The sequence below is a fragment of the Dipodomys merriami genome, unplaced genomic scaffold (assembly GCF_024711535.1).
Source record: "Dipodomys merriami isolate MVZ:Mamm:240054 unplaced genomic scaffold, mDipMer1.0.p SCAF_16, whole genome shotgun sequence".
NCBI classification, from domain to species: Eukaryota; Metazoa; Chordata; class Mammalia; order Rodentia; family Heteromyidae; genus Dipodomys; species Dipodomys merriami.
The window spans coordinates 29,545,746-29,571,835 of record NW_027202937.1 but is presented as its reverse complement, the minus strand read 5'-3'; the positions used below and the strand labels follow the sequence as shown (position 1 = coordinate 29,571,835).

At 39.9% G+C, this 26,090-nt stretch overlaps 1 protein-coding gene across 8 annotated transcripts in view; it reads left to right on the top strand.

The window, feature by feature from the left end:
- Rreb1 (ras responsive element binding protein 1) overlaps positions 1-26,090 on the top strand; it is a 219,364-nt gene that overhangs the window by 143,905 nt on the left and 49,369 nt on the right. For 7 of the 8 annotated variants that reach the window (XM_070024627.1, XM_070024629.1, XM_070024630.1 and 4 more), the window contains exons 4-6: positions 966-1,178; positions 4,695-4,784; positions 6,319-6,482. In XM_070024627.1, the coding sequence (XP_069880728.1) occupies positions 1,008-1,178; positions 4,695-4,784; positions 6,319-6,482 (425 nt within the window). In that variant the 5' untranslated portion in view covers positions 966-1,007. The remainder of the gene's footprint in view (positions 1-965; positions 1,179-4,694; positions 4,785-6,318; positions 6,483-26,090) is intronic. The other variant, XM_070024631.1, reaches the window with a different exon arrangement.

Below are 26,090 nucleotides of genomic sequence, written 5' to 3'. Positions count from 1 at the left end.
AAGCAAGCTGGGCACTGGTGACTCCTGTAATTCTACCTGCTCAGGAGGCTGAGATCTGAGGATCACGGTTCAAAGCCAGCCTGGGCAGAAAAGTCCATGAGACTCTTATCTCCAATAAACTATCAGAAAACTGGAAGTGGCGCTGTGGCTCAAGTGGTACAGTGCTCGTCTTGAGCTGAAGAGCTGAGGGACAGCGCCCAGGCCCAGAGTTCAAGCCCCATGACTGACACATTCCCCCCCCCCCCCCAAAAAAAAAAAGAAGCAGTAGGCATACACCAGATTTATTTTTTATTTTATTTTTCTTGGGGCGGGGGGTCTGGTCGTGGGGCCTGAACTCTGGGCCTGGCACTGTCTATCAGCTCTTCAGCTCAAGGCTGGTGCTCTACCACTGGAGCCAACAGCACCACTTTCCGACTTTTTTCTTTTTGCTTATGTGGTGCTGAGGAATCGAACCCAGGGCCTCATACATGCAAGGCAAGCGCTCTACCACTGAGCTACCTTTCCAGCCCCGCATACACCAGATTTAAAGCTGAGTTTGATTGGGAACTAGTTAGAGGTGTTGTGGCTGGGGGAAAAAAAAAGCCAAGAAAGGATATAAGAGACCCTGAATTCAAGCCCAGTACTGGCATACTAAAATGAAATAAAACAATTACATTGTACCAGTGGAGTTAAGTGACATCTGAAGTTTTTTTCTTTCCCTTTTCTCTTCTTTCTACTCTTCACCCCCAACCTCCTCCTCCCTTTCTTGACAAACAGGAAATAAGGTTAGTGGTTAGCCTTTGATGTGCCAAGAGTCATTAGATGAAAGCTTAAATCATTTTGGTCACCATGTAGGCATGTGAACTTAGATAGAAGGAGAGTGATGTACATTTTCTGCTTTATTATAATAGCCATGGCCAACCATACCTGGCTATGACAGAAGCCTTCATTTCCCCATAATCATATCAGCAATTTCTGGTTCTCAGTTTTATGGCAGAGGCTTCGTAGAAGCATAAATTCCTGTCCCAATGACGTCCAGTTCGCCCATTGGCTTGGAAGGCTCAGACCTGTCTTCCATCAATACCATGATGTCAGCAGTAATGAGTCTAGGGAATGTAACTGAGAATGGTGGGAGCCCCCAGGGCATCAAGTCCCCCGTGAAGCCTCCAGGACCAAATCGGATTGGCAGAAGGAACCAGGTAAGTATCTGTGTGCTGGGTAGTAGTAGCACACTGGATCAGGTCTATGATAGCATTGAGAGCCTTCCCCATCCCTACCTCTCTTATTTAAACCTTCGATGCACTCTGAATTAAACAGACTTCTCCAGAGGCCATTTTTCAGGAACAGATTCCTTTCTTGTAGGATTTTTTTTTTTTTTTTTTTGGCTGGATGTCAGTGTCCTCCATACCTTTATGATTTGGTTTTACACAAACTTTCTTCATATAATGGTCAAGGTAGTGAGCTTGAGTGATTCTCTACTGTCATGTGTTTTTAATAGTGTTTTCAGATTCATTAACAAATAATTCTTTGTATGGGGGCTGCTGCTCAGCTTTCCAATTTTGAAAACACTTAGAATTTGGCTCCAGGGAATTCCATTTAAGATTCTACTTACCTTCAGTTTTCAGTGAGCATGGGATCAGAAATAATAGGTGGCTAGAAAGAGAATGGGAAGGATTCATGTTGTAATAAAAGTCCCTGTCTCCTCCAATAGCCTCCACTGGGAAATAAAAATGTTGTTATTATTTTTTGGCGGGGGGAGGGGGGGAGGGTTGGTCGTAGGGCCTGAACTCTGAGCCTGGGCCCTGTCCTTCAGGTCTTCAGCTCAACGCTGGTGCTCTATCACTTGAGTCACAGCACCACTTCAGGTTTTCTGGTGGCTTTATTGGAGATAAGAGTCTCACGGACTTTCTTGTGCAGGTTGGCTTTGAACTGTGATCCTCAGATCTCAGTCTCCTGAATAGCTAAGATTATAGGCATGAGCCACTAATGCCTGGCTAAAATGTTAATTTTTAATTAATTAACATATAGAGCACTTTTGAAAAATTCTGTCAGAGTAGTAACATGTTGTTAACTATAAGGTAGATCAAAGAGGCAGGCAAAGGATAGATCTCAGTTTTCTAGAGTTCATATACTATGAAATGACTTTTCATATTACTTTTTTGGTTTTATTTAGACTTTTAGAGAGAAGACAGTCTTCTGAGCATATCTAGGAACCAGTGATGGACAAGAAAGCAAACCTGTTGGATTTGTGAATTGTCTTTTTTGTCAATAATCCTTCTCCAACTGTCCTTATATAGAATTCTCTGAACACATACATGATTTTTTGTTGTTGTTCTCAAAAGTAGTACATTAATTAAGGCTTTCCCTCTAGGAAAAGTGGTTCCAGTCCCAAATCCCACCAGCAGTGTGTTAAACTATACATTTTTCCACACCTTCCTCAAGACTGAATACTCAAAAGATCTCAGTGATGTTTTAGTTTTGGATCAATGATACCTTTCTCTTTTTTCTTCCTTGCCTTCGTGAGCCTCTCTTCCTATGGGTACCTGAGAAAATATTCAGTCTGTATGACTGTGGCCTGAGTCAAGAAGGAGCCCTAGCTCTGGGAAGAAAAGGTTTATTTCTACTTTTTTGTGCCTGTCCATCTATCCATCTATCTGTCCTCATCTCTGTCCATCAACCCATTTATCAATTTTTACTCAATTAGTGCCAAGAATCAGGCATTTGGGAATGAATAAGATAAAGTCGTTGTACTCCTTATAATTTTCTGGACTGCTGAAAATGAGTAGAGCGTAGGGAAGAGCATTTCCTTAAATAGCACAGCATTGCCCCAGCACAAACAGAGCTGGCCTCTGTCCAGGCTCTGCTTCGTTCCCAGTCATTCTGAGACAGTAGTTAGGGCTAGAAGACACCCACGGTACCTCCCATCCCTGCATGCTAAGTGAAGGTTGCTCCCCAGGAGTAAGGAAGCAAGTGTGTAGGTGTAACTGGGCCACTTGTCATCTACCTCTTTTCTCCTCCCAAGATCTGGTTCACAGGCTTTGTTGCTGAAAGGGAGATCTGGGCCAAAGGTAGCCTGCTAATACAGCACCTAATTTGAGAAAACAAAACTCAAAGAGGAAAGAGAGATGGTGAAGAATGAAGTGTCCTCCTTACCTGGGAAGTGGGTAGGGAGGGTGTACAGAGGGAGTTTAGGGAAAGGTCCAATCATCTGAGCACAGAGTGCCAGGACAGATTAGCCCCAGTGTGATGCTGACAAGGGTGCCAGATTGTTTCATTATGGAATGGTTAGTTATCACATTAGCTGCTAATTTTATCTTTCAGCTCAGGAAGTACACAGCTTCCCCCAGTAAGGCTGCAATAACTGGGCTTAAAATTCTCCAGTAGCCTCTCATAGCATCACATGCTCTCTCTTCTTAGTTTACTTTAAAAATTATATTTGAATCCACAAAATGCCCTTTTCCCCACTGCCTTGGATTTTATGGACCTGTCCTATGGTCTGCAAGGCACCATTGTCAGCTTCAGGTTTGGCTACAGTTAATGATCAACCCTAGAGTAAATATCAGCCAGCCCCATGAACCTCTCTGCTCTGTGTATCTGGTGTCTTACTTCAAGATGAACTCAAGCCTTTTCAAGAGCCTGACCACTTGAAGGCCTGAACTTTTATTGAGATGAGGTCTTACTATGTTACCCAGGCTGTTGTGAATTCTTGGACTCAAGGGATCCTCTTACATTAGCATCCCAAGTTTCTGGGGCTCTGGGCATGAGCCACTATGCCTGGTGTGTGGTGTTTTTGTGAGTGTGTGTGTGTGTGTGTGTGTGTGTTGGAATCTGATGATTTGACAAAAATGCTCTACAGCTTGAACCTGACCTTAAGTTTTGTCCCAGCTGTGACATATTCCTTGTTATTATTGCGTGTACTCTTGTTGCTTATGGTTTTGTTTTTCTTTGTGGGGGTTCTTGGCAAGCTCCATTCTGAATCACTGTAGAACTGAACTGAGAAAGTGTTAATCCCCACTACTCCCCACTCACCAACCACCACTATTATACCTCTGAGAAAAGTAGAGGACTTAAAAAAATTTTATTGTTGCTATAATGGTGTTGTACAGAGCCCCACTCCCTCCCCCCTTTTTTAGTGTCTCTGGGATTCTCAACCTCCTTAGAATTTGAGAGTGAGAAAATATAAGGCTGTCTGGCATACTTATTTCTCAGCCCCACTTCCACAGGTTGCTGGGTTTGGGGGAGGGGAAACAGCGGGGGAGATTGTAGTGCTTAGAATGAGACTTGCTAGTCTTGGGAGAGGAGTGAAAAAGATGGTAACTGAGAGCTAGATAGCATTGCACAATTCACTTCACCTATTTGGTTTATATGGTACCATTTGTTTTATAGTCTTTAGTGTGACTTTTATTTTCACCATCTCTCATGAGCAACCACATGGGTATTTGCTTTCTGTGCCTTGGGGTTAATCCTTTCTTTGGTCAAATTTTGTGTAGTATCATTTAGGGCATGGGCTATGGAGTAGCTGGCCTGTTTTAACCCAGTTTTGTTTACTTGTTTTTCTATGGTTTGGGATAAATTACTTGCCCCTCTGTACTTTGAGTTTCCTCACACAGAAAATGGGATCCATAATGAGTTGCTGTGTTAAGTGCTTGTGGAAAAATAAAATCCTGATGTTTAATATTTCAGTACATACTCATCCATTTTAATTTCTCTTTTAGGAAATGAAAGAAGAAAAGTCTTCCTACAACTGTCCCCTGTGTGAAAAGATTTGCACTACCCAGCACCAGTTGACTATGCACATTCGTCAGGTTGGCTGCTGTTTTTGTGTTTGTGTTTTAAATTAGTGTTCATTAACAGAAGATAAGGCGATTTCACTTATAGAATGAATTGTGAGCTGTATTTAATATGTAACATTTAGGGCTTGGAAGGTGGCTCAGTGGTAGAGCGCTTGCCTTGCATGCCTGAGGCCCTGGGTTCGATTCCTTAGCACCACATAAGCAAAAAGAATATGTAACATTTAATCAATTTTAGTTTAGAAAATAATTTTTGTGTGTATATGTTACTCTAATTGAGCCAGATCAGCACAGAATATCTTTTCAGAATTTAGTAAACATCTAGTTAACTGACTACTTATAGTACCAGAAGACATTTTATTATTACCTGTTAGTATGAGCTGAATCTTTATAATATGATGAGGTGGTAGATATTAATACCCTTCTCCCTTCTTTTTGTACTGAGAGACACTGTCTCTCAATGTACCTCAGAGTGTCCTCAAACCTGTGACCCTCCTGCCTCAGCCTTCTGGTGGTTGGATTATAGTTGTGTACCACCGTGCTTGGCCTTCCTGTTCTTTTTTTTTTTTTTTTTTTTTAAGTTAGATACATTAGTAGTGCAAGGGGCTTTCATCATGATAATTTTATGGGTGTATGCAATACATTGAACAAGTTCACCCCCTCTATTCTTGTAACCCACTTCCTCTCTGCTACCCCACTTTGGTGGGTGTTTTGTGGGGTTTATCATACTATTTATATATATATATTATATGTTATGTATAGAGCATACAATTATATATGTGTGAATATGTATGTATATATAAAAATTCAATTTCTTCATTTCCCAATATCTATTCTTTGCCTCCTGTCTCTTCAAATGGTCCCCTCCAGACTTGTTCCTCTTTTATAATTACCTCTCATTGTTATGAATATCTTCATAATTTAGGTAAAGATTGTATATATATACATATATATATATACACACATATATATAAGCAAAAACACAATATTTGGGTTTTTGAGCTTGACTGGCTCAAATACCCTCTCCTGCATTCTTTATATAAATTTCCTTGATCTGGGATCTTTTTCCCTTTAATATAAGATTCATCATAATTAATGACAAACAATTGAACAGAGAATAGTAGATTAATGACCTATTAAAACCATAACACCAATTGTAATAACATATATAAATAATAATAAAAATAAAAACATCAAGTTACCAAAGTACCTTGGGTTTGGATAGAAATACCTTTCAGCATATTTCAGAAGCCAAAACTACTCAGTGTGAAAATCAAATTTCATCTATTTGTCTTGTAGTTGAGTCCTTATCCTCATAGGATTTTATGTATGTGGTCAGCTAATCCATATTGTTTCTTATAAACAATTTTCCAAGCTAGAATATGGAATAGATGATCATACAAAACAGTGCCTTTGACACTTTGAGAAGAAACAGAAAAAAATAGCCAAGAAGTTTCACTGGTTTTTATGAAGATCTAGACCTTTATTCCTTGAAGTAGAGTTTTTATCCATTCTAATCATTGACCAGTGCACTGATTGCTTTCTGCAGCATAACACGGACACTGGAGGAGCCGACCACTCATGCAGCATCTGTGGGAAGTCGCTGAGCTCAGCCAGCTCCCTGGATCGCCACATGCTAGTACATTCTGGCGAGAGGCCTTACAAGTGTACTGTGTGTGGCCAGTCTTTCACCACCAATGGGAACATGCACAGGTAGGTGAGGCACACTTTCCCTGAGCAGCTGATTTCTCTGAGCCATTAGACAATGTTCACTTTCCCCTTAGAGAAAAACAGTGTGGGTTTGTTTGCCTATCCATACCATCTCAGAGTGTCAAGAGCATCTGGTGGTATGAAATTCATGTTCCAACCTAGGTTTGTGGCTCTTCAGAATAAACCAGAGTCAATCATCTGATGAGCCAATTGGAGTTTCTTTCTTTTTCTTTTTTTTTTTTTTTTTTTTTTTTTTAGTTAGTCATGGGGCTTGAACTCTGTTCTGGGCACTATCCCTCAGCTCTTCAGCTAAAGGCAAGCACTCTACCACTTGAGCCACAGGGCCACTTCCAGTTTTCTGGTCATTTATTGGAGATAAGAGTCTCACCGACTTTCCTGCCCAGGCTGGCTTTGAACTGTGAAAGCTACTGGCACCCAGCTAATAGTTCTTTTTTATACAAGCATTTTAGGACACTCTAGGAAAAAAAGAAATAAAATTTCACCTCATAAAATCAAATTTAATATTTCTTTCTAGTCAGCATTCTTCTAAGTTTTTGGGTTTTGTTATTGTGGTGGTAGTGGTGGTGGTAGATACTAGGAATTGAATAATGCTATAGTAATTGTTTTTTTTTTTTTTGTTTTGTTTTCTTTGGTCTGGTCGTGGGGCCTGAACTCTGGGCCTGAACGCTGTCCCTCAGCTCTTCAGCTCAAGGCTAGTGCTCTACCATTGGAGCCACAGCACCACTTCCGGCTTTTTTCTTTTTGCTTATGTGGTACTGAGGACTCGAACCCAGGGCCTCAGGCATGCAAGGCAAACGCTCTACCACTGAGCCAACTTCCCAGCCCGATAGTAATTGTTAACCTGTAGAATTATTCATCTGAATGTCTAGAAGTCAGATATTATATGACTTCATGAAAGGAATGAATAGTTTAAAGAAGTTTTGCAATGTATTGGCCCTTGTAAAAAATTTTTTCTGGGAAGTGGCGCTGTAGCTCAAGTGGTAGAGCGCTCGCCTTGAGCTGAAGAGCTGAGGGACAGCGCCCAGGCCCAGAGTTCAAGCCCCATGACCGACAAAAAAAAAAAAAAAAAAAAAAAATTTCTGGGCTGGGAAGTTGGCTCAGTGTAGAGCGCTTGCCTTGCATGCATGAGGCCCTGGGTTCAATTCCTCAGCACCACATAAGCAAAAAGAAAAAAGCCGGAAAGTGGCGCTGTGGCTCAAGTGGTAGAGCGCTAGCCTTGAGCTGAAGAGCTGAGGGACAGCACCAAGGCCCAGAGTTCAAGCCCCATGACTGGATCCCCCCCCAAAAAAAAAAATAATAATTTTTTTTTCCTCTTAGGAATTTCTGATAGGTTATTATCTTTACCTCATTTCTTTTGGGGAGAGGGGTGAATAGTTACCATTTCTTTTTCTCCCTCCCCAAAATGCCCTTGGCCTACTTGATATTTTTCCTTTCCAGTCTGGTCTTGGAGGTATCAAGGGTACTTTCCAAGAGCATCTCTAAATTGACAGAGGCTAGTGGGTGCACTGATGAAAAGGATCCCTCTGGTCCTGATGACTGACCGACAGTGATTCTACTTGGGACATCTCTGGTCTTCAGCCAGTCACTCCTGATTTGAAAAATTGCCCATTTTGAGATGTTTGTGATTAAATATATAAACATGTTAAATATATCTATAAATGATGCCATAACTATCTTTGATAGGAGATGTCTCTATTTTACAAATAACTATTAGTGAAACTATAGTGTCCCTATGAGTCAGACACTGGGCTAAGATACTTTCCATTTCTTCCATTTCCTTTATTTTATTGATATGTTTTCTTTCTTTCTTTCTTTCTTTTTTTTTTTTTTTTTTTTTTTTTTGGTCAATCATGGCCTGGGTGCTGTCCCTCAGCTCTTCAGCTTAAGGCTAAAGCTCTACCACTTGAGCCACAGTGCCACTTCTGGTTTTTTCTGATTATGTGGTGCTGAGGAATCAAACCTAGGGCCTCATGAATGCAAGGCCACCTTTCCGGCCCTTTTGTTGTTGTTGTTGTTGTTGTTTTTGTTTTTGTTTTTTGAGTGCAAAAAATAAATATAAAATTGAGATATAATTCTTATCATGTACTTCACCCATTTTAAGTATACAAGTTGGTCGATTTTAGGGTCTGTTGTTGTTGTCAAATGTTAGCTAATATTAGGAATGTACCTTGCTTTATCTCTCTTCTTCATTTGGCAGACATTTGGGTTGTTTCTACTTTAGAGGCTATTATGAATAATACTGCTCCCAACATCTCAATTGTCTCATGAACATACATTTTTATTTTTCTTGGTAGATATTTAGAAGTACAATTTTTGAACCATGTAGTAGTCCACCTTTCACATTTTGAGGGGACATGCCAAGCTATATTCCCAAGTGGTCATACCATTTTATTTCCCATTATTAATGCACAGGGATTCCAGTTTCTCTACATTCTAGCCATTGTGTGTTACTATCTTTCGTATTACAACCACCTTGCTAGTTATGAAGTAGTAGTAGCTCACAAGCTTGATTTAGTTCCGTCACTTAAGTTAATGATTCATTTTGAGTAATATTTGTGTAAAGTATAAGGAAGGGATCCAAGTCTTGTCGAAGAGGCTTTTCTTTCCCTTACTCAGCAGTCTTACCACTTCTTCAAAATTGACTATAAATGAAGTCTTTTGCTCCTCTGTTCTACCCACCTGTCTATGTATGTACCTAAGACCATCACATTATTTTTGAGTTTTGTAGTAAGAAAGCCTGAGACTTTCAATTTAAGTCTTTTTCGAAATGGTTTTGACTAGTCTAGTCTGCTACTTGAATTTCTGTCTAAATATTAGGAACAGCTTCTCTGTGCAGAAAGGTCAGTTAGAATAATAGGAATTACATTCAGCATATGTATCAATTTTGTGTGTGTGTGTGTGTGTGTGTGTGTGTGTGTGTGTGTGTGTGTGTGTGTGTGTGTGTGTGTGTGTGTGTGTGTGTGTGTGTGTGTGTGTGTGTGTGTGTGTGTGTGTGTGTGTGTGTGTGTGTGTGTGTGTGTGTGTGTGTGTGTGTGTGTGTGTGTTGCTAGTGATTGAACCCAGAGCTTTGCCCATACTAGGCAAGATTCTATTACTATGATATATGCCCATCCCTGGTGATTACCTTTTTAAATTTCTTTTTCTTTGTTTTTGTTTTGTGCTGGCTGGTCCTGGGTGCTGTCCTTGAGCTTTTGTGCCCAAGGATAGCACTCTGCCACTTGAGCCACACAGTTCCACTGCAGGCTTTTTGGTGATCAATTGAAGGTAAGAGTCAATCCTCATCTGTCAGCCTCCTGAGTAGTTAGAGGTACAGGTGGGATCCACCAGCATCCTGCCTTTTTCTTTGTTTTATTTTATTAAACTTATTTTTTTTCTTTGTGGTAGTACTATGGGTGAAATCATTTTCTAATTTCTGTTCTTCAGTTGTTTATTGATGTATGTAAAAACAGTCAGTTAAAATTTAAAGTTTGATATTGTTTCTTGCATCTTTACAGTCCTCATTTCTTCATTCCTATAATTATGTAATGGGTTTATTAAGATTATGGCATTTGTTTTATATACAGTTTTAGTCTTCCTTCTTTTTCTCTTTCTTTTTTTGTGGGGGAGCTGGTTGTGGGGTCTGAACTCTGGGCCTGGGCGCTGTCCCTCAGCTTTTCAGCTCAAGGCTAGCGCTCTACCACTTGAGCCACAGTGCCACTTCCGGCTTTTTTTTCTTTTTGCTTATGTGGTGCTGAGGAATCAAATCCAGGGCCTCATGCATGCAAGGGAAGTGCTCTACCACTGAGCCACCTTCCCAGCCCATCTTTTTCTCTTTCTTGCCTGATTTGACTTCAGTATAATGTTAAATATAAGTTATTTCTGATTCCAGGAAGAAAGCATTTCTGTCTTTCTCTGTTAAATGTGATGTTAATTAATGAGTTTTTCATAAATGCTTTTTACCAGTTGAAAAAAATCTTTTTCTTTTTCTTTTTTTTTTTTGTTTCAAACTCTTCCCGGGTTCTTGTATTCTCTCTTGGACTTTACAGTCATGGCTGGCAGTTTACCACTTAACCGTGCCTCCACTTTTGGCTTTTTTGTTACTTAATTTGAGATAAAAGTCTCTGGGATTTGCCTGCCCAGGCTGTTTTTTTTGTTTTTTGTTTTTTTTTTAATGTTTTTGTGTAGTTGACATACAGAGAGGTTACAGTTACATGAATCAGGTACAATCAATACAATTCTTTTTGAACCCAGACTGCTTTTGTACTGTGTTCCTCAGATCTGTTTCCTGAGGAGCTCTGACTACAAGTGCCATCACTCAGTAGCATTTCATTTCTCTTTAAACATTTATTTGCATCCCATTAGTCTTTATGTACTGTGTTTTATTTCTCCTTTTTGTTTTTTGAGACAGTGTCTTGGCTGGTCCCAAACTCATGATCCTAGAATTATAAGCATGCACAACCAGGCCAACCTGTGTTTTTCTTTTCATCCATGTCATTCTAATTTCCCTTATGATTTCTTCTTTACCCATTAGTTATTTAGAATTGTATTGTTCAATTCCTGCAGATTTTTAACTTCCTGGATGGCTTTCTGTTATTGATTTCTAGTTGTATTCCATTATAGTTGATGAATATACTTCAAATGATTGCAATCCTAGCATATGGTCTGTCTAGTTTTATTCTTTAGCATATGGTCTGTCCAGGGGAATGTTCCACACCTGTTGGAGAAGCCTGTGTACTTTAGTGTTCTTGGGTGGAGTGTATAGTGTGCTCTTAGATCAGGTTGGTTTATGGCAATGTTCAGCTTTCATTTCCTTGTTGATTCCCATTTTCTCTTGAAGGTTTGCATAATTACTCCATTTTACAGAAGAAGAAAGGATGGAAGTAACATGCAGTGCAAAGAGATTCATGTATGCTGTTTGGCTTAGAAACATGTTGGTTTTTTTTTCCATGTCTTGTAATTCATTAAAAAATTTTTTTTAGGGCTGGGAAGGTGGCTCAGTGGTAGAGCGCTTGGCTTGCATGCTTGATGCCCTGGGTTCGATTCCTCAGCACCACATAAGCAAAAAGAAAAAAATAAGCCGGAAGTGGCACTGTGGCTCCAGTGGTAGAGCGCTAGCCTTGAGTTGAAGAACTGAGGGACAGCGCCCAGGCCCAGAGTTCAGGTCCCATGACCGGACCCAAAAAAAAAAAAATTTTTTTTTTAATTGTAAGACACTGTACAGAGGAGTTACAATTACATGAGTAAGGTAATGAGTACATTTCCTTTTGAACGTTGTTACCCCCTCCTTTGTTTTTCTCTTACTATCCCTTCCCTCTCCACCTCCCCATAGAGATATGTTTTTAACTAGTAAATGAGAAATAATGGAGAAAAAAAGCACTGTGTCACTGTTTTCCCCCTTCACAACATGATTCCATGTTCTCATAATGTTATTTTCAGTGTTAAACTTTTTATTTTCATGCTAGAATTGTCCACCATTATATGATGAGCATAAATAGCTCCATGGAGCAGCCATTCATTTGTGTGTGTGTGTGTGTCTGTGTCTGTGTCTGTGTCTGTGTCTGTGTCTGTGTGTGCGCGCATGCGCACTACTTAGTACTAGACTGAACTCAGCGTCTTGTGCTCTGGCTTCATTTTTGGCTTATGGCCGAGTGCTCTGTATAATTCAGCCATGCCTCCAGATCTGGCTTTTTGCTGGCTATTTCGAGGAAAGAGTCTCAAGGTTTTGTCTGTCTAGCCTCAAGCTTCTGTCTTTAGAGCTGAAATGCTGTGACTCACATCTTTAAATCATAGGTGCTCAGGAGGTTGAGATCTAAGGATCACAGTTCAACACCAGCCTGGGCAGGAAAGTCCGGGAGACTTATCTCCATTTAACTACCAAAAGCTCTAAGTGGAACTGTGGCTCAAGTTGTAGAGCATTAGCCTGGAACAAGAAAGCTCAGGGACAGCACCCAGGCCCTTAGTTCAAGCCCCAGGACTGGGGGCAAGAGGGGAGGGGGCACCTTCTGTCTTTAGATCTTCTGAGTAGCTAGAATTTATAGGTGTGAGCCACCTGTTAGGTGTTTGGGGAGCATGCCTAAACTAGATAAACTTAGAAATGGTCATGAGTTTTTATAGCATAGCTCTTAATATTATCTTTAGTTATATTTCTCCTTATGAATACTGTATATTAGATCTGCTTATAGTTATACACAGATATTTTATTTGTTTCTTTTTTGGGTTTTTTTTGGGGGGGCAGCTTAATAAGGTTTGTATCACGGCCTCATATTTTTAGGCTGGCACTTTACCACTTCAGCCATGCCCAGAGCCCAAATAGGCCTTATGGATGTTTTTATTTGTTTGTTTATGTTATTGGTGTTTGAACTCACAAGTGCTTGCTAAGTAGATGCTTGTACCTTGCTCCCATCCAAGGGAATGTGTAATCATTTGGGGGCATATATTGATTTTATTGCAAAGCATCTTAATTGGGAGGAGAGAACTAAATTATTGGAGGCTGAGTCCCCATCCTAATTCTGTAGAATGTAAGATCCTTCGTTTTTCAACACTTTAACAAAATGGCTTAGTTATGTTTCATTTAGAACTTGAGCTCAAGTGAAAAAAATGTTGTGAAAGAGTTCTGAAGGCTTTGAAGTATCAGATTGACGTGTCATGGATTGAAATTTTTTCTGAGTCTCAGTTATTAGAACTCAAAGCTCCATAGTGACAATCTGTATAAGAAAGATGTCTCATTACTAACCCTTGAAGAGAAGGTAATTCTATGTCTTAGTAGTTCACTTTTCTGTAAATGATAGTATTATCTGTACCTACCACATGGAAGTGTTGTGGTAATTAATAAATTAACTTCATGCAAAGCACTTAGAATAATGTTTATTAAATAGTACATATAAGTAACTGGCTAATATTTCTGCTGAGTGAACATTTATATGCCAGAAAATAAATTCAGTATTTTAATTTTCGACAACTTGAGGTTGACACGCTACATTTATATTGTCTTCTGCAGAAAATTGCTAATACTGGGTTAAAAGAACATTTGACTTTCGTTAATCATAGTCAACTCGTTACCTCCTCCATTTGTTGGCAAAGCTGTACTTTAAAAATATATATATAAATATGAAAACACTTACAAAAATGTACCAGAGAGAGTAGAGTTAGATTTATTTGCTCCAGTGGATGCATTCCAGAATCTGAGATTCCAGTAGTGAGCTGTGGTCTCTCACAACCACATACCTGTGTTACATTAATCAGGAGCCAAAACTGCCCTGTGTTGTATGTGCAGGAATTAAAAAGAGTTGGGAAAACCTAAGTTTTAAGGATTATGGAAGGAAATCAGTGGACTGAGGATTTAGTACTCAAAACCAAAGTTCTTTTTCCCATCTCCCTTCTTCCCATGGTCCATCAACACCTGCTATTGTTGAGTAGCACCTACTGCTCCCCTGTGGGGCTTCAGAGCTGAGCAACTAGAGAACTTCCACTTCACCTTCCCTGGGCACCCAGGAAGCCTACACACAGATGGTTCCATTCCATTTTGTTTGTGACCTGTTGCAGGCCTTCCCTTAAATATACTAGCTTCTTCTTGACACTGCTCTCTATGCCTTTCGTAGGACCTCTGCTGATTTCCTATCTCTTAAACTAAAGCTCAGTGGTAATTACTTCATGTTGTCAGCATTCTCAAGTCCCCAAAAAACACTCCTTCTTTCTCTGTGTCTGTGTCTGTGTCTGTGTCTGTGTCTGTGTCTGTTTCTGTATCTCTCTCTCTCTCTCTCTCTCTCTCTCTCTCTCTCTCTCTCTCTCTCTCTCTCTCTCTCTCTCTCTCTCTCACACACACACACACACACACACACACACACAGAGTGGATCTCTATCTCTCTGAAGGCTTGATGCCACAGAGGTGGTCTGGACACAATGTCTTTGAGGACCACACAGTTTACCCTTCCCTTGAGTTCTGTTCAATGTGGATACACATGATTCGCACCTCCTGTGTGTACTTTTTTGGTGTGTGATTTGTTGTTTATTAACTGTTCTTTGTTTTATTTTTTTTTGGTGGTTTGTATTTTGGGGGTGTTTTTGTTTGTTTAAGCAACATCTTACACTGTAGGCCAGTCTGTCCTTGAATTCATGGTTCTCTTGTGTCAGCTATCAGGTTGCTGGGATCATAGGCATGTACCACCATACCCAGCTCTTTGTACATGTTCTTGCAGAAGAACTGGGCCCTCCAGTGGTTGCTGTGAGAGGTAGATCCAGGTTCTACCCCAGAATTTTTGTTACAGAGACGAACAGAGAAGGCCTAATTATGCATCTCGTAACATGGGCTACACGTTATTATGTCCTCTTCAAGTTTCAGGGTATTCTTAGCTGATACTGAAGTGCTCAGAATAAAGCCTCTCAGTGTATTTCCTTTGGCCATTTGTCATTTCATGAGTAAGTCAGTGTTAGTTAACCTTGTTCCATTTTTTTAAAGTACTTTATAGCCCAGGCTGGGCTTAAATTCATTATGTAGTCGTGAAGGGCCTCAGACTTGAGATGCTCTTACCTCAATTTCCTGAGTACTGAGATTTACAGATGAAGACAACCCTAACTAGCTGGTTATCCTTGTTTCTAAAGCTAGTTAGTCTTTTGGTATAGCTTCCTTTTATCTTAGCTGTTTTTTGATTGATTGGTTTTGAGATGGGATCTTACTACATAGCTGGCCTTAAACTCACAAAATATCACAGACTGCCCTAGAAATTGTGATCCTCCGGCCTCATCCTTCTAGATACAGCATTTACAGATATTCGTTACCATATATGTCTTCCTTTATCTTAGTTTTGTAAGTAAATCCTCTGTAGGATTGTTATAGCAGTAAAATAAAACAAATATCACAATAAGATTACATTACATATGTGGTAAGTAGTCTTATTGACAGATACTTTGCAGCACTGATAAAGCTCATTCAAGGCATTTTATCTGTCATTCTAATCTATCTATCTTAGGTAGGGTCTTATTGTGTCCCAGAATAATTCAACCTCTGTGCTTATGCAGTCTTCTGGTTCAACCTCCCTCGTGCTAGAACCACAGGCACATGCTATTGAACCATGTATGACATTGTTATTTTAAAACTAAGTATATTTTGGTAAGTAGGAGATGAGAAATATGTTCATTTGTTTTGTGAACATTTGAGCAAGTGACCTTTTTCAGTGTTACCTGTCAATGTATTACCCTATCTTGTAGTTTTTCAAGTTGCTACTTCCCTGTCTGGATTCTCAAGTTTTTAAAATCCCTTATCCCAAGCCTTTTTACCCACCGCTAAGTTTCTAAGCAGAATAATTGGTTGCCATCAAGTACAAAACATGTTTTCATGGAAACATCACTGTGGCTACTGCTTCAAACTTCCCAACAACTTTTTATCAGCTGCTCCCACATTGAAAAGTTGAATTGAGCAGTGCTTGTCTTCCAAAACAAACTTGGGAAACTGAGCCAGAGCACACCCTGCAAGGGAACTTGCTGTAGGAGAAAGGGAATGAGGTTTGCAGTTTTCAAACTTGCTCCAGAGAGTGCTGAGTTGCACAGTTAGACAGAAGTGATCTATGAAAGAGAGAATGGAAACAGACTTCATTTAGAATACACCTCATCTCTAAAATGGGTTTGGGAGAGATTTGTTTTTAGCGGTACTGAGGTTTGAATTCAGGGCATCATGCTTGCTAGGCAGAAGCTCTACTACCGATTAATACTTCCAGCCTAAAATGGATGCTTTTTAGAAGTTTATTTTGCAGTTCATAAGTGCCTTGGAAAATAGGAAATTAAACTATACTTTGCTCCTCATTTTGTAGACTATAGACTTTAAGTTATAGAAAGAGTTGTGAATGCCTGTTAGGCTTAAGAATATGCTGAAGACTTGGCAGGAGAAAGCCTTCATTGACAAGCACAATTTATTCTGAAAGGAGGGGGACATGTTCTAATTTCAGCTGTCATTAGAAATGTGAAGATGAGGAAGGGAAATCCCTGGAACATCAACTAGTTGCTTTGCACGAGCTTTGTTTCCTAATGCAATGGACACAATTTTTAGTGTTACTAAGTATAGGAGACATCAGCCCTGTGGATGCCACTGGATAGCAGACAGTCTTCAGGAACAGAGGCTTATGTGTTCCTGTTATGCTTGAAGAAAGTCTTAGCTGAACAGAAGTGTGACCTACTCCATGACAAATGAGACCACGGAGACTCTGAATTTAGTCTCAGATGCTTAGGCTAAGCCAACCCTTGGCATACACAACTGAACTTGGGTATCTCGAACAGGTGGCCAGCTTTAAACAAGGGAAGGAGCAGAGGTGGGATAGTGTCTCCAAGAGCAGAGGATAGTTACTTCTTTAATCTAAGTATCCAGCAAGAAGAAGAGCCCTGTGATCTTTTCTCATGGTCATATTGAGTTTCTAAGGACACCCTGTAACTTGTTCTGGTACTCACTGCCTCAAGAATAGAGCTAACCACTGAAAAGTTAAGCCAGTCCCATCTCGAAATGAGTCTCTTAATCACCTAGTACCTGTTCAGCCTGCTACCATATCCCTCTGTTGAAGGGAAAATAGTAGTCTAGTTCACATGTAAGAAATTAATGGTAGGATAAAAATCTACAGGTCAGCTTGCCACATACTGTGAACATATTGTTTCCCTTTAAATATTCCTCTCCCCTCTCTTTGGGTGACAGAGGCTTATTATCTTGCCCAGGCAAGCCTGGAACTCTTAGATTTAAGTGATCCTCTTGCCTCAACCTCCCAAGTAGCTATGACTATAAACTTACCCAGATCATCTGATATTTGAAATAGTTCTCTAAAAACTGAGATAGGAAAAGCACTTATCTTCAATAAAGGAATATTACTGGGAGGGGAAAAGACCAGTCAGAAGCAAAAAGTCCTCCAGGAATACTTGGAAATCCTAACACATTTAACTCCACTTAGAAGATCACAGATGTTCTATGGCTTCTTATATAGCTTTCTACTAAGATTACTAAGGGGCATATGTAAGTAAGTTTCAATAGTACATATACAGCATAGTATATACGTAGTGTATAAATGTATGTGTGTGTATACACAATATATGTATGTATGTATTATACATGTTAGGTATTCAGAAAATGTTTTTGGTAGTTTGATAAAAATAGTACTAAGTATCAAACAATTTTCAGCTTCTTAAGTATTCTACAATCTGAAATAGACATACTTCTAGGGTAATTTAGAATGTCTTTTCTTAAATAAGGGTTGAAACTTTCCCTTTTAAACTGAAAAGTCATTTAAGTATATTCTGTCACTCAATATAATATGCTTTCTACTCTCAGTAACCATTATTTTCCCTGAAGAAAGAACACCTTTATCATAGTCAAATCTCTTTAATCTCTTAAATCTTTGCCTAATAGTATTTTCAAGAAGTTTTCAACAGATAAGTTTCTTATATATATACATATATATGTGTATATATATATGTATATATATACACATATATATATATGTATATGTATACATATATATATATATACATATATATAATTTTTTTTTGGTCGGTGGTGGGGCTTGAACTCTGGGCCTGGGTGCTGTCCCTCAGATCGTCAGCTCAAGGCTAGCGCTCTACCACTTGAGTCACAGAGCCACTTCAGATTTTCTGGTGGTTTTTTGGAGATAAGAGTCTCACGGTCTTTACTGCCCAGGCTGGCTTTGAACCTTGATCCCCAGATCTCAGCCTCCTGAGTAGCTAGGATTACAGGCGTGAGCCACTGGCACCCGACTTATTATATTTAACCATAGTCTTTATTGATTCGACCTATGTGGTGTTACTTTCACTTCAGTAATAGTTCAAATAAAGACAACATTTTCTGTGATACTTCAGAAACCTTTGATCCTTCTTCCTTTCTGGCTTGATCTGATAAATTGCCGTCCACAGAATGGCTAAAAGATTCTCCTTCATGTCTAGTCTGTTAGGAAAATTAAATATTAAGCTCCAGGCTCAAGAAATTGTTGTTTCCTTTCTCATCTTCCTTAAAGGACCTGGCATTCACTTCTACATGCCAACTTGGCATATAGATTTACAGAAACTATTTAACATGAGGATAACATAGGCTATATTCTAAGAAACTGCATCTGATAATAGTGCTTTGTGGAATAGCTGTGTGTCATATGCCTAAATTTGCATTTCTAAATTGTGCAAATCCTCATTATTATCTGAATATTCCTCCTGCTTTTTATTTTTTGATTACTTGCTCTGTGACATTTAAAATTTTTGGTGTGGATTTGCATTTATACTATTAAATGTCATTCTCTGATCCTCTTCAGGATTTTTGTTTTGCAATTTAGGAATCTGCAAATAGTAGAAAGCTGCCATTATTCCCTGAGAAGGAGTAGGCAAGAGTGACGTCACATATTTTTATTATTCAAGTAATGTAAAAAGCGTAATGAAGTTGTGTACTATTGGCTTACTCTATAATCCTAGCTACTCAGAAAGCCGAGATTTGAAGGTTTCAATTCTAAGTCATCCTGGGCAGGAAAGTCCATAAGACCCTTATCTTCAGTTAATCACCAAAAAGCCAGAAATTGAGGTGTGGCTCAAGTGGTAGAGCGTCAGCTTTAAGTGAAAAAACTGAGGGACAGCACTCAAGCTCTTAAGTTCAAGCCCCACTAAAAACAAAACAAATATCAAAGTTGATAGTTGACCAATCTTTTTTTAATTTTAAAAATTACTATCAGTGTATATTAAATTCACCACCTCCATTACTTTACTACCTCTATTCTTTCTTTTTTAATAATTTTTTTTCTCTTTCAATTTTCTTTCATTTATTCACTTTTTTTTTTTCTGAGTATGTGGTACTGAGGAATCAAACCCAGGGCTGTATGCATTCCTAGCCTCCTATTACTCTTTCTTACCCTCTTTTCCCCCTTTTTCTTAAAATAATTTTTAATTGTTGAGCAATCTGAATTAACAGTCTTTTGGATAGCCTAGTTTGCATTTGCTAGAGTTCACATTCTTCAATACATTTTTATCTTTTGTGTCTTTAATTTTTCCATCTTTAATCCCCATAAGAGTTGGCTTAATTGTACAAGAGTTTCATTGATATTTTCATACATGCATATAAGGTACTTTTATCATATTTATTTACCATCACCTTCTCTTTTCCTCCTCCACAATCCCTGTTTTCTCCCAAACAGTGCCTTCTTACATTCCTTTCACATATACATGCACATTCCACATTTGAGGGAAATGTGATACTTGTCTTTCCGAGTTTACCTTATTTCACTTAATATCATGATCTCCAGTCTCATCTAGTATATCCTGCAAATGACAATTTCACTTTTCATAAAGGCTGGATAGTAATATATATATATATATATATATATATATATATATATATAGAATACATTTATGGGTCTATATTATATATGGGTATTATGTGTAATACATACATGATATTATATGTACTAGACAGACAGATAGACTGACAGATAGATAGAGAAAAAGTGTCAGTGCCTGTAATCCAAATCCTAACTAGAGAAAAAGTGTCAATGCCTGTAATCCAAATCCTAACTACTTAGGAAGCTGAGATCTAAGGATCATGGTTCAAAGCCAGCCCAGCATGAAAGTCTGTGAGACTCTTATCTCCAGTTAACCATCAGAAAACTGTAAGTGGTGCTGTGGCTCAAAGTGGTAGAATACCAACCAGCCTTGATCAGAAAAGCTCAGAGATGGCACCCAGGCTCTGAGTGAAAGCCCCATGACAGGAGGGAAGGAAGGAGGGAGGGAGGGAGGGAGGGAGGGAGGGAGGGAGGGGATATGTATCACTTTTTCTGTATCCACTCATGAGTTGATGAGCATTGCTTGGCTATGGTAAATAATAAGCAATAAATACAGATGCGTAGGTTGAAATTAAAGGAATCAATACAGTGTATTTATTTCATTTCATTTTGGAAGAATAGTTGAAAATATATTTGTGGCTAGTGTTTAATTTTTTTACTTCCTTCCAAAAGACCTCAGTTATGTCAGAGAGAGCTTGCTCATAAAACTGACCATGCACAGGGACATATTAAACAGCAACCAGGCATTTTTTTGTCCTATCAGTGCTTTTCAGATTTATGGTCTGGCTCATAATTAGTCTTTTATCATTTGGCTAATTAGATGCTTACTAATGTTTGTAACTTAGGCTTTCTTCTGTTTTGGCTAAGACAGTATTTGTCTTTTCTTTTTAAAGAAGCAGCAAATGCAAAAGAAATTTCTTTTGTTGAATGCAAGTAGTGCAGTGGTTTTGACATATTTTGTTGAACTATTTCAAAAGCTCAGTCTAACCAGGTAAAACTAGTAGATGACACCAAAATCTGGAGCATCATGCCTGCCCACACTTGAACAGCTGGGCAGTATGGGAGCTGGAAATTAGGTCACAGCAGGCTAGGGATAGGTGTGCTGGGGGCAGGATGAAAGGAGAGCTTACAGCATATCTAGGTTCCTCTCCATCATGCTACTTCCCTGAGGTCCAAGAACTTTGAACAGATCTTCGTTGTGTGTCCAATTTAGTTTAATAGCACAAAAGCAGCAATGTCAAGAAGAGAAGGAGGAGCCTGGTTTCCCGCATTAGATCACAAATTTGAGAGCAGCAGCACACTGGCTGCATTTCTAGGGCAGTGCTTTCTTGGGCTTTATACCTTGCATTTTTCCGCCTTTGTTTAATATCCAACCTGTCTAACTCGTTTGAGCTGAGCAAGCTGGTGCTAGCAAACACTGAAACCATGCCCACTCTTCAACATTTTTCTGATTTGCTAAGGAGGGTGATTAGCAGCCTCCCACCCCAACTTCCCTCCTAAGAAGAGAACAGGAAGCACGGAAACTGTAGCATATCTGTTTTTGATCTGGGGTCTCCATCTTCCCTTTGAGGTGTGTGGGGGTATCTGTGAATGCATATGTGCATGTATACCCAAGCCTACATAGAAGCTATTCTTTTAGGGTTCTAGGGTCCTTCTTGGAGAAATCATTTGCCTTTAGTAGAGAGATTTTTATTTCCTTAACTCAGCGATTCCTTTGCATAATGGGCTCATTGATATGTGGTATCAGCATTTCACTCTTATTTTTCATACTTATAAAAGCCAGCTCTCTAGGCACAGGTGACTCATGCCCATGCCTATAGTCCTAGTTACTCTGGAGGCTGTGATCTGAGGATCACAGTTCTAGGCCAGCCTTTACTAGAAAAATCCATGAGACCCTTATCTCCAATTAACCACTTAAAAATCAGAAGTGAGGTGCTAGGAAGGTGGCTCAGTGGTAGAGTGCTTGCCTTGCATGCATGAGGCCCTGGGTTCGATTCCTCAGCACCACATAAGCAAAAAAGAAAAAGCCGGAAGTGGCACTGTGGTTCAAGTGGTAGAGCACTAGCCTTCAGCTGAAGAGCTGAGGAACAGCGCTCAGGCCCAGAGTTCAGGCCCCACGATCGGACCCAAAATAATAATAATAATAATATCAGAAGTGAGGCTGTGACTCAGAGTGGTAGAGTGCTAGCCTTGAGTGAAAGAGTTCAGGGACAGCACCCAGGCTCTGAGTCAAGCCCTACAAGAACAACAAAAAAGCCAGCTCATACAGAAAGACTGCTGTTCTGATTTCTCACATGAGAAAACTGAGGTCCATAATCATACAAGCATCAGTTGTTTTCATCAGCTCTACTCCCTCCTTGAGTTGCTGGTGGTAGAACAACATGTTACTCCTCCCTGGAGCCCATTATTTGATCTTGTCATCTCTGGACATCAGAGGTGGCATATCTGTCCCATTTGAGATAAAAGGTTGCTGTAAACTGCTACATTCTTAGAATGGGATCTATCACCTTGCTGATTTTGACAGGTGATGATTCTCTTTGGGTTTACTTATGAGAACTCTCCTTCTGATTCTCCATTCCTATTCAGTTGTTTCTCACTGGCTCCTAAATATATGATAAGATGTTCCCAAATGGAAATGACTCTCTTTTTATCATCCTGTTCCTTCCCTGCACCCATTTCTGTACCCTCAACCTTCCTATTAGGCATGAGGTACTGTCTCGAAGGGCCTGGCGTAGGTGGCCCAGAAAAAGCTCAAGAGTGGCAAACAGTGGCTTAGCTTACCTTCCTGTAATGATAGTCATCCCTTCTTCCATCACACACAAAAAAAATCCTAAGCAGCCAGGGAGCCAGTGGCTTATGCCTCTTAATCCTAGCTACTCTAGAGCCTGAGGTCTGAGGATCTATTGGAACCCACTCCAGTCAAGAAAGTCCATGAAACTCTCATCCTAATAAACTACTCCAAAAAAGCTAGAAGTGGCTCAGAATGGTAGAGCATGCCTTGAGCACAAAGAAGCTCATGGACAGCATGCAGGCCCTGAGTTCAAGCCCCAGGCCTGGCCAAAAAACAAATAAAAACCCTAAACTATCTTCTTCCCACTCCTCTCCCTCTCCCTCCCAACCTTCAGAAAAGAGATTGTATCAATGACTTGACTATTTCCATTCTCCCACCAAAAAATGTACACTTGGGTTTGGTTTGACATTGTTATTTTAGCCGTGTCACAGGGTGGGGCTGCTGGTGATTTCACTCAGAGGTAATGGCTCTCTGCCAACGAGGCCACTTTGGAGGTGGTAGCTTCAGTTGGGGCCCCATCACCTGAACCTGTTGGTACTAGAGCCACTTACTTCCTGGACAGTAATGGCTGTGTGTAAGATGTGAATCTCAGGCTATAATAGAAAGGTTGGAGAAATTGACAGTTTAGCTTGGGGAAGAAAGAGTCCATTTTATCATGGCAGCTGTCCTAAAATAGTTGGAGACTGTCTAGTGTGTTTCTTTTGAGTTCACATAGGGAAGATCCAAGCTAGTTGATTGTAGCTCTGCATGAATATTTGGGCCTGAAAGAAGTCAACTCAACTGATCTCTAAAGTCATTGAATTTGTGTGTGGAAGAGGGAGAGAGGAGAGTCCTGAGACTTGAACTCAGAGCCTGAGCACTGTCCCTGAGCTGATTTTGCTCAAGGCTAGTATTCTATACTTGAGCCTCAGCTCTACTTTCCAGATTTTTTTTGTGGGGGGGTAGTTTACTGGCAATAAGAGTCTTGAAAACTTTCCTGAAACATGTCCTCAGATCTCAGTCTCCAGAGTAGGTAGGATTACAGGTATAAGCCACCAGCATTTGGCAACTCTTTGAATTTTTTAAGAACCTGACATTTTTTTGTTTTTTGGTTTGGTGGTGTGTGTGTATGTGTGTATGTGTATTTGTTATTATTATTATTATTATTATTATTATTATTATTATTATTATTATTATTATTATTTTAAGATAAGTCTCACTATTTTTCCTAAGCTGTTCTTGAACTCCTGGTCTCAAATGATCCTCTTGCCTCAGCCTCCCTATTATTAGCTAGGATGATAGGTCTGACAGCATGCCCAGCTATTTTATAAATGGATATGAGGGATACAGACAATGTATACTGGTGAAACAAGTGAAATTAATTTAGCAAAACAAGGACATAGAAAGGGGGGAATGTAAGATGTACTGACTCAAAAGTTTGGCAGTTAGGAAAAGCCTCTAGAATAAAAGGTTGCTATTGCTAGACCTGGGCTACCTGGAATGTCTCTCCTTCTGATGAATGTGACCATCAGGATAGGAGGAGGGAACTGTAGAAACAGCTTCCTAAGAAGACAGCTAGAGGATGTTGTCCCTCTGCTCTGTTTGTAAAGCCAGTAGAAGGATTGAAAGGAGAGGAATGCAGGAGCTGAAATTGTCCTTCTGCTCCCCAAAGGATGGCTGGGTCATTGAGAAAAAATACTCTTTAGACATCAGAATTTCAGCTCAGTCCATCAATGAGGAAGTGTTTGTACAAGAATCCAGAGGAGTTTTATCTAGGATCAAGACAGAAAAGGAATTGCCAAGAAAGAAAAGAAGAGGAACTGCCTTCTCCAAACTTTGTAAGGAACTCCAGACAAAAGAGTAGAAATAGTGGTCCAGGCAGCAGTCTCTCCAGCCAGGAGTTATAAGCAATGGAAATAGGAATGTCCAGAAGTGTTATTTAATGAGAAATGTGAAAATGAAGCCCTGGTTCATTCTTATTTTGAATTAAGATCCTTAACTTGAATAAAATTGACCTCTGTCCTTAAATGGACACTAAGAATGCCTTCTAGTCTCTAAGGTGAGAGAAATCATCTGTTCTATAGATGCATTACTCAAGTATTGTGGGAAAAATGGGGCTTGCGGAGGAAATCTGTGGTGGAAGCTGTGGTCTATCCAGGTGCCTCCTTAATCAGAGGCAGTAAAAATGAACATTAGTACCAGGAGTAAGGTACAGATCTTCCCTTCGCAATCGTCCCCACTGGTCACATCATCCTCATGAGAAGATGTGGACTCTAGTTGACCAGTGGTGGGTGAGTACACACCATCAGAGCATTCAATCCAAGCATACTGAGAGCCCTGGGAGCAGCCCGGCCCAGGCATTCCCACAGCAAGCCTCAGATAGTAGGTTTATGCCTCATGCCCCAGTGACTTCTAGACTTTTCTGAGAGTGCTGCCTGTTGGGTCAGCACAGCTGTTTATGCATCATCAAACCTTCTTCCATGCCCTGGCACAGCTGGTGTGACCTGCTTCTGGACAAGCATGACTGAATGTGAACAACACCCGAATTACTAGAAGGTGCCTTTGCGCTGACAGGTTGATGCCTTGCCTTCCCTCTCCCCCAGCACTCTTTTATTCTGTCTTTGTGCTCCATCCCCCACTTGCTTGCACGGACTTTAATTGATATTACAAGCATTACGTAGGTCTCTTAGCCTGAACCCCTCTCCTAGGCATTTGTTCTGAAAAAATAAGCACAAATCTTTCTAGAGACAGGCTTTTTTTTTTTTTTTTTAAACCAGAAATGTAGATTGTGGCATGTTCTCAATCCTATTCGTTCCCTTTTGGGCTATCACAAGGCATGGCTGGGCAAGAAAAGCTAGCACCAGGTAGAAATGGTGTTGTATCTATAACCAGGTTACCAGAACCTGTTTGGACCAGTTGCCTTCAGGCAGCATTGTGGGCTCTCCGTAGAATCCTATGCACTGACAGTGACCTTCCTTGTAATACCAGTTGCTCTGAATATCAAATAGTTCAGTTCCTCCATTAATAAACCCATCAGGAAGTTAAGACTGGAAAGTTAGCAAATACTGGCAATGTCTAGATCTCTCCTGATCTCTAACCTTCAAACATAAATTAGATATGGAGGGCTTAAAGAATGTCACTTCAACTAGATAATCCTTAGTCTGTATCACATTTAAACTTGTTGAGAATTTCCCAGAGGATTTTGCATCAAAAGGAATCTTAAGTACTTTAAAGGGCTGGGAAGGTGGCTCAGTGGTAGAGTGCTTGCCTTGCATGCATGAGGCCCTGGGTTTGATTACTCAGCACCACATAAGCAGAAAAAGCTGAAAGTGGTGCTGTGGCTGAAGTGGTAGAGAGCTAGCCTTGAGCTGAAGAGCTTGAGGGACAGCGCCTAGGCCCAGAGTTCAGGCCCCATGACTGACAAAAAAGTAAATAATAAAAACCAAAAAAGTGTTAAACCTTTCTTTGTTATATATTTATGCTTAGTAAGCTTTGCTGGAATATTGGAAGGTCGATCTAAGAGAAGTTTGATCCACGTGT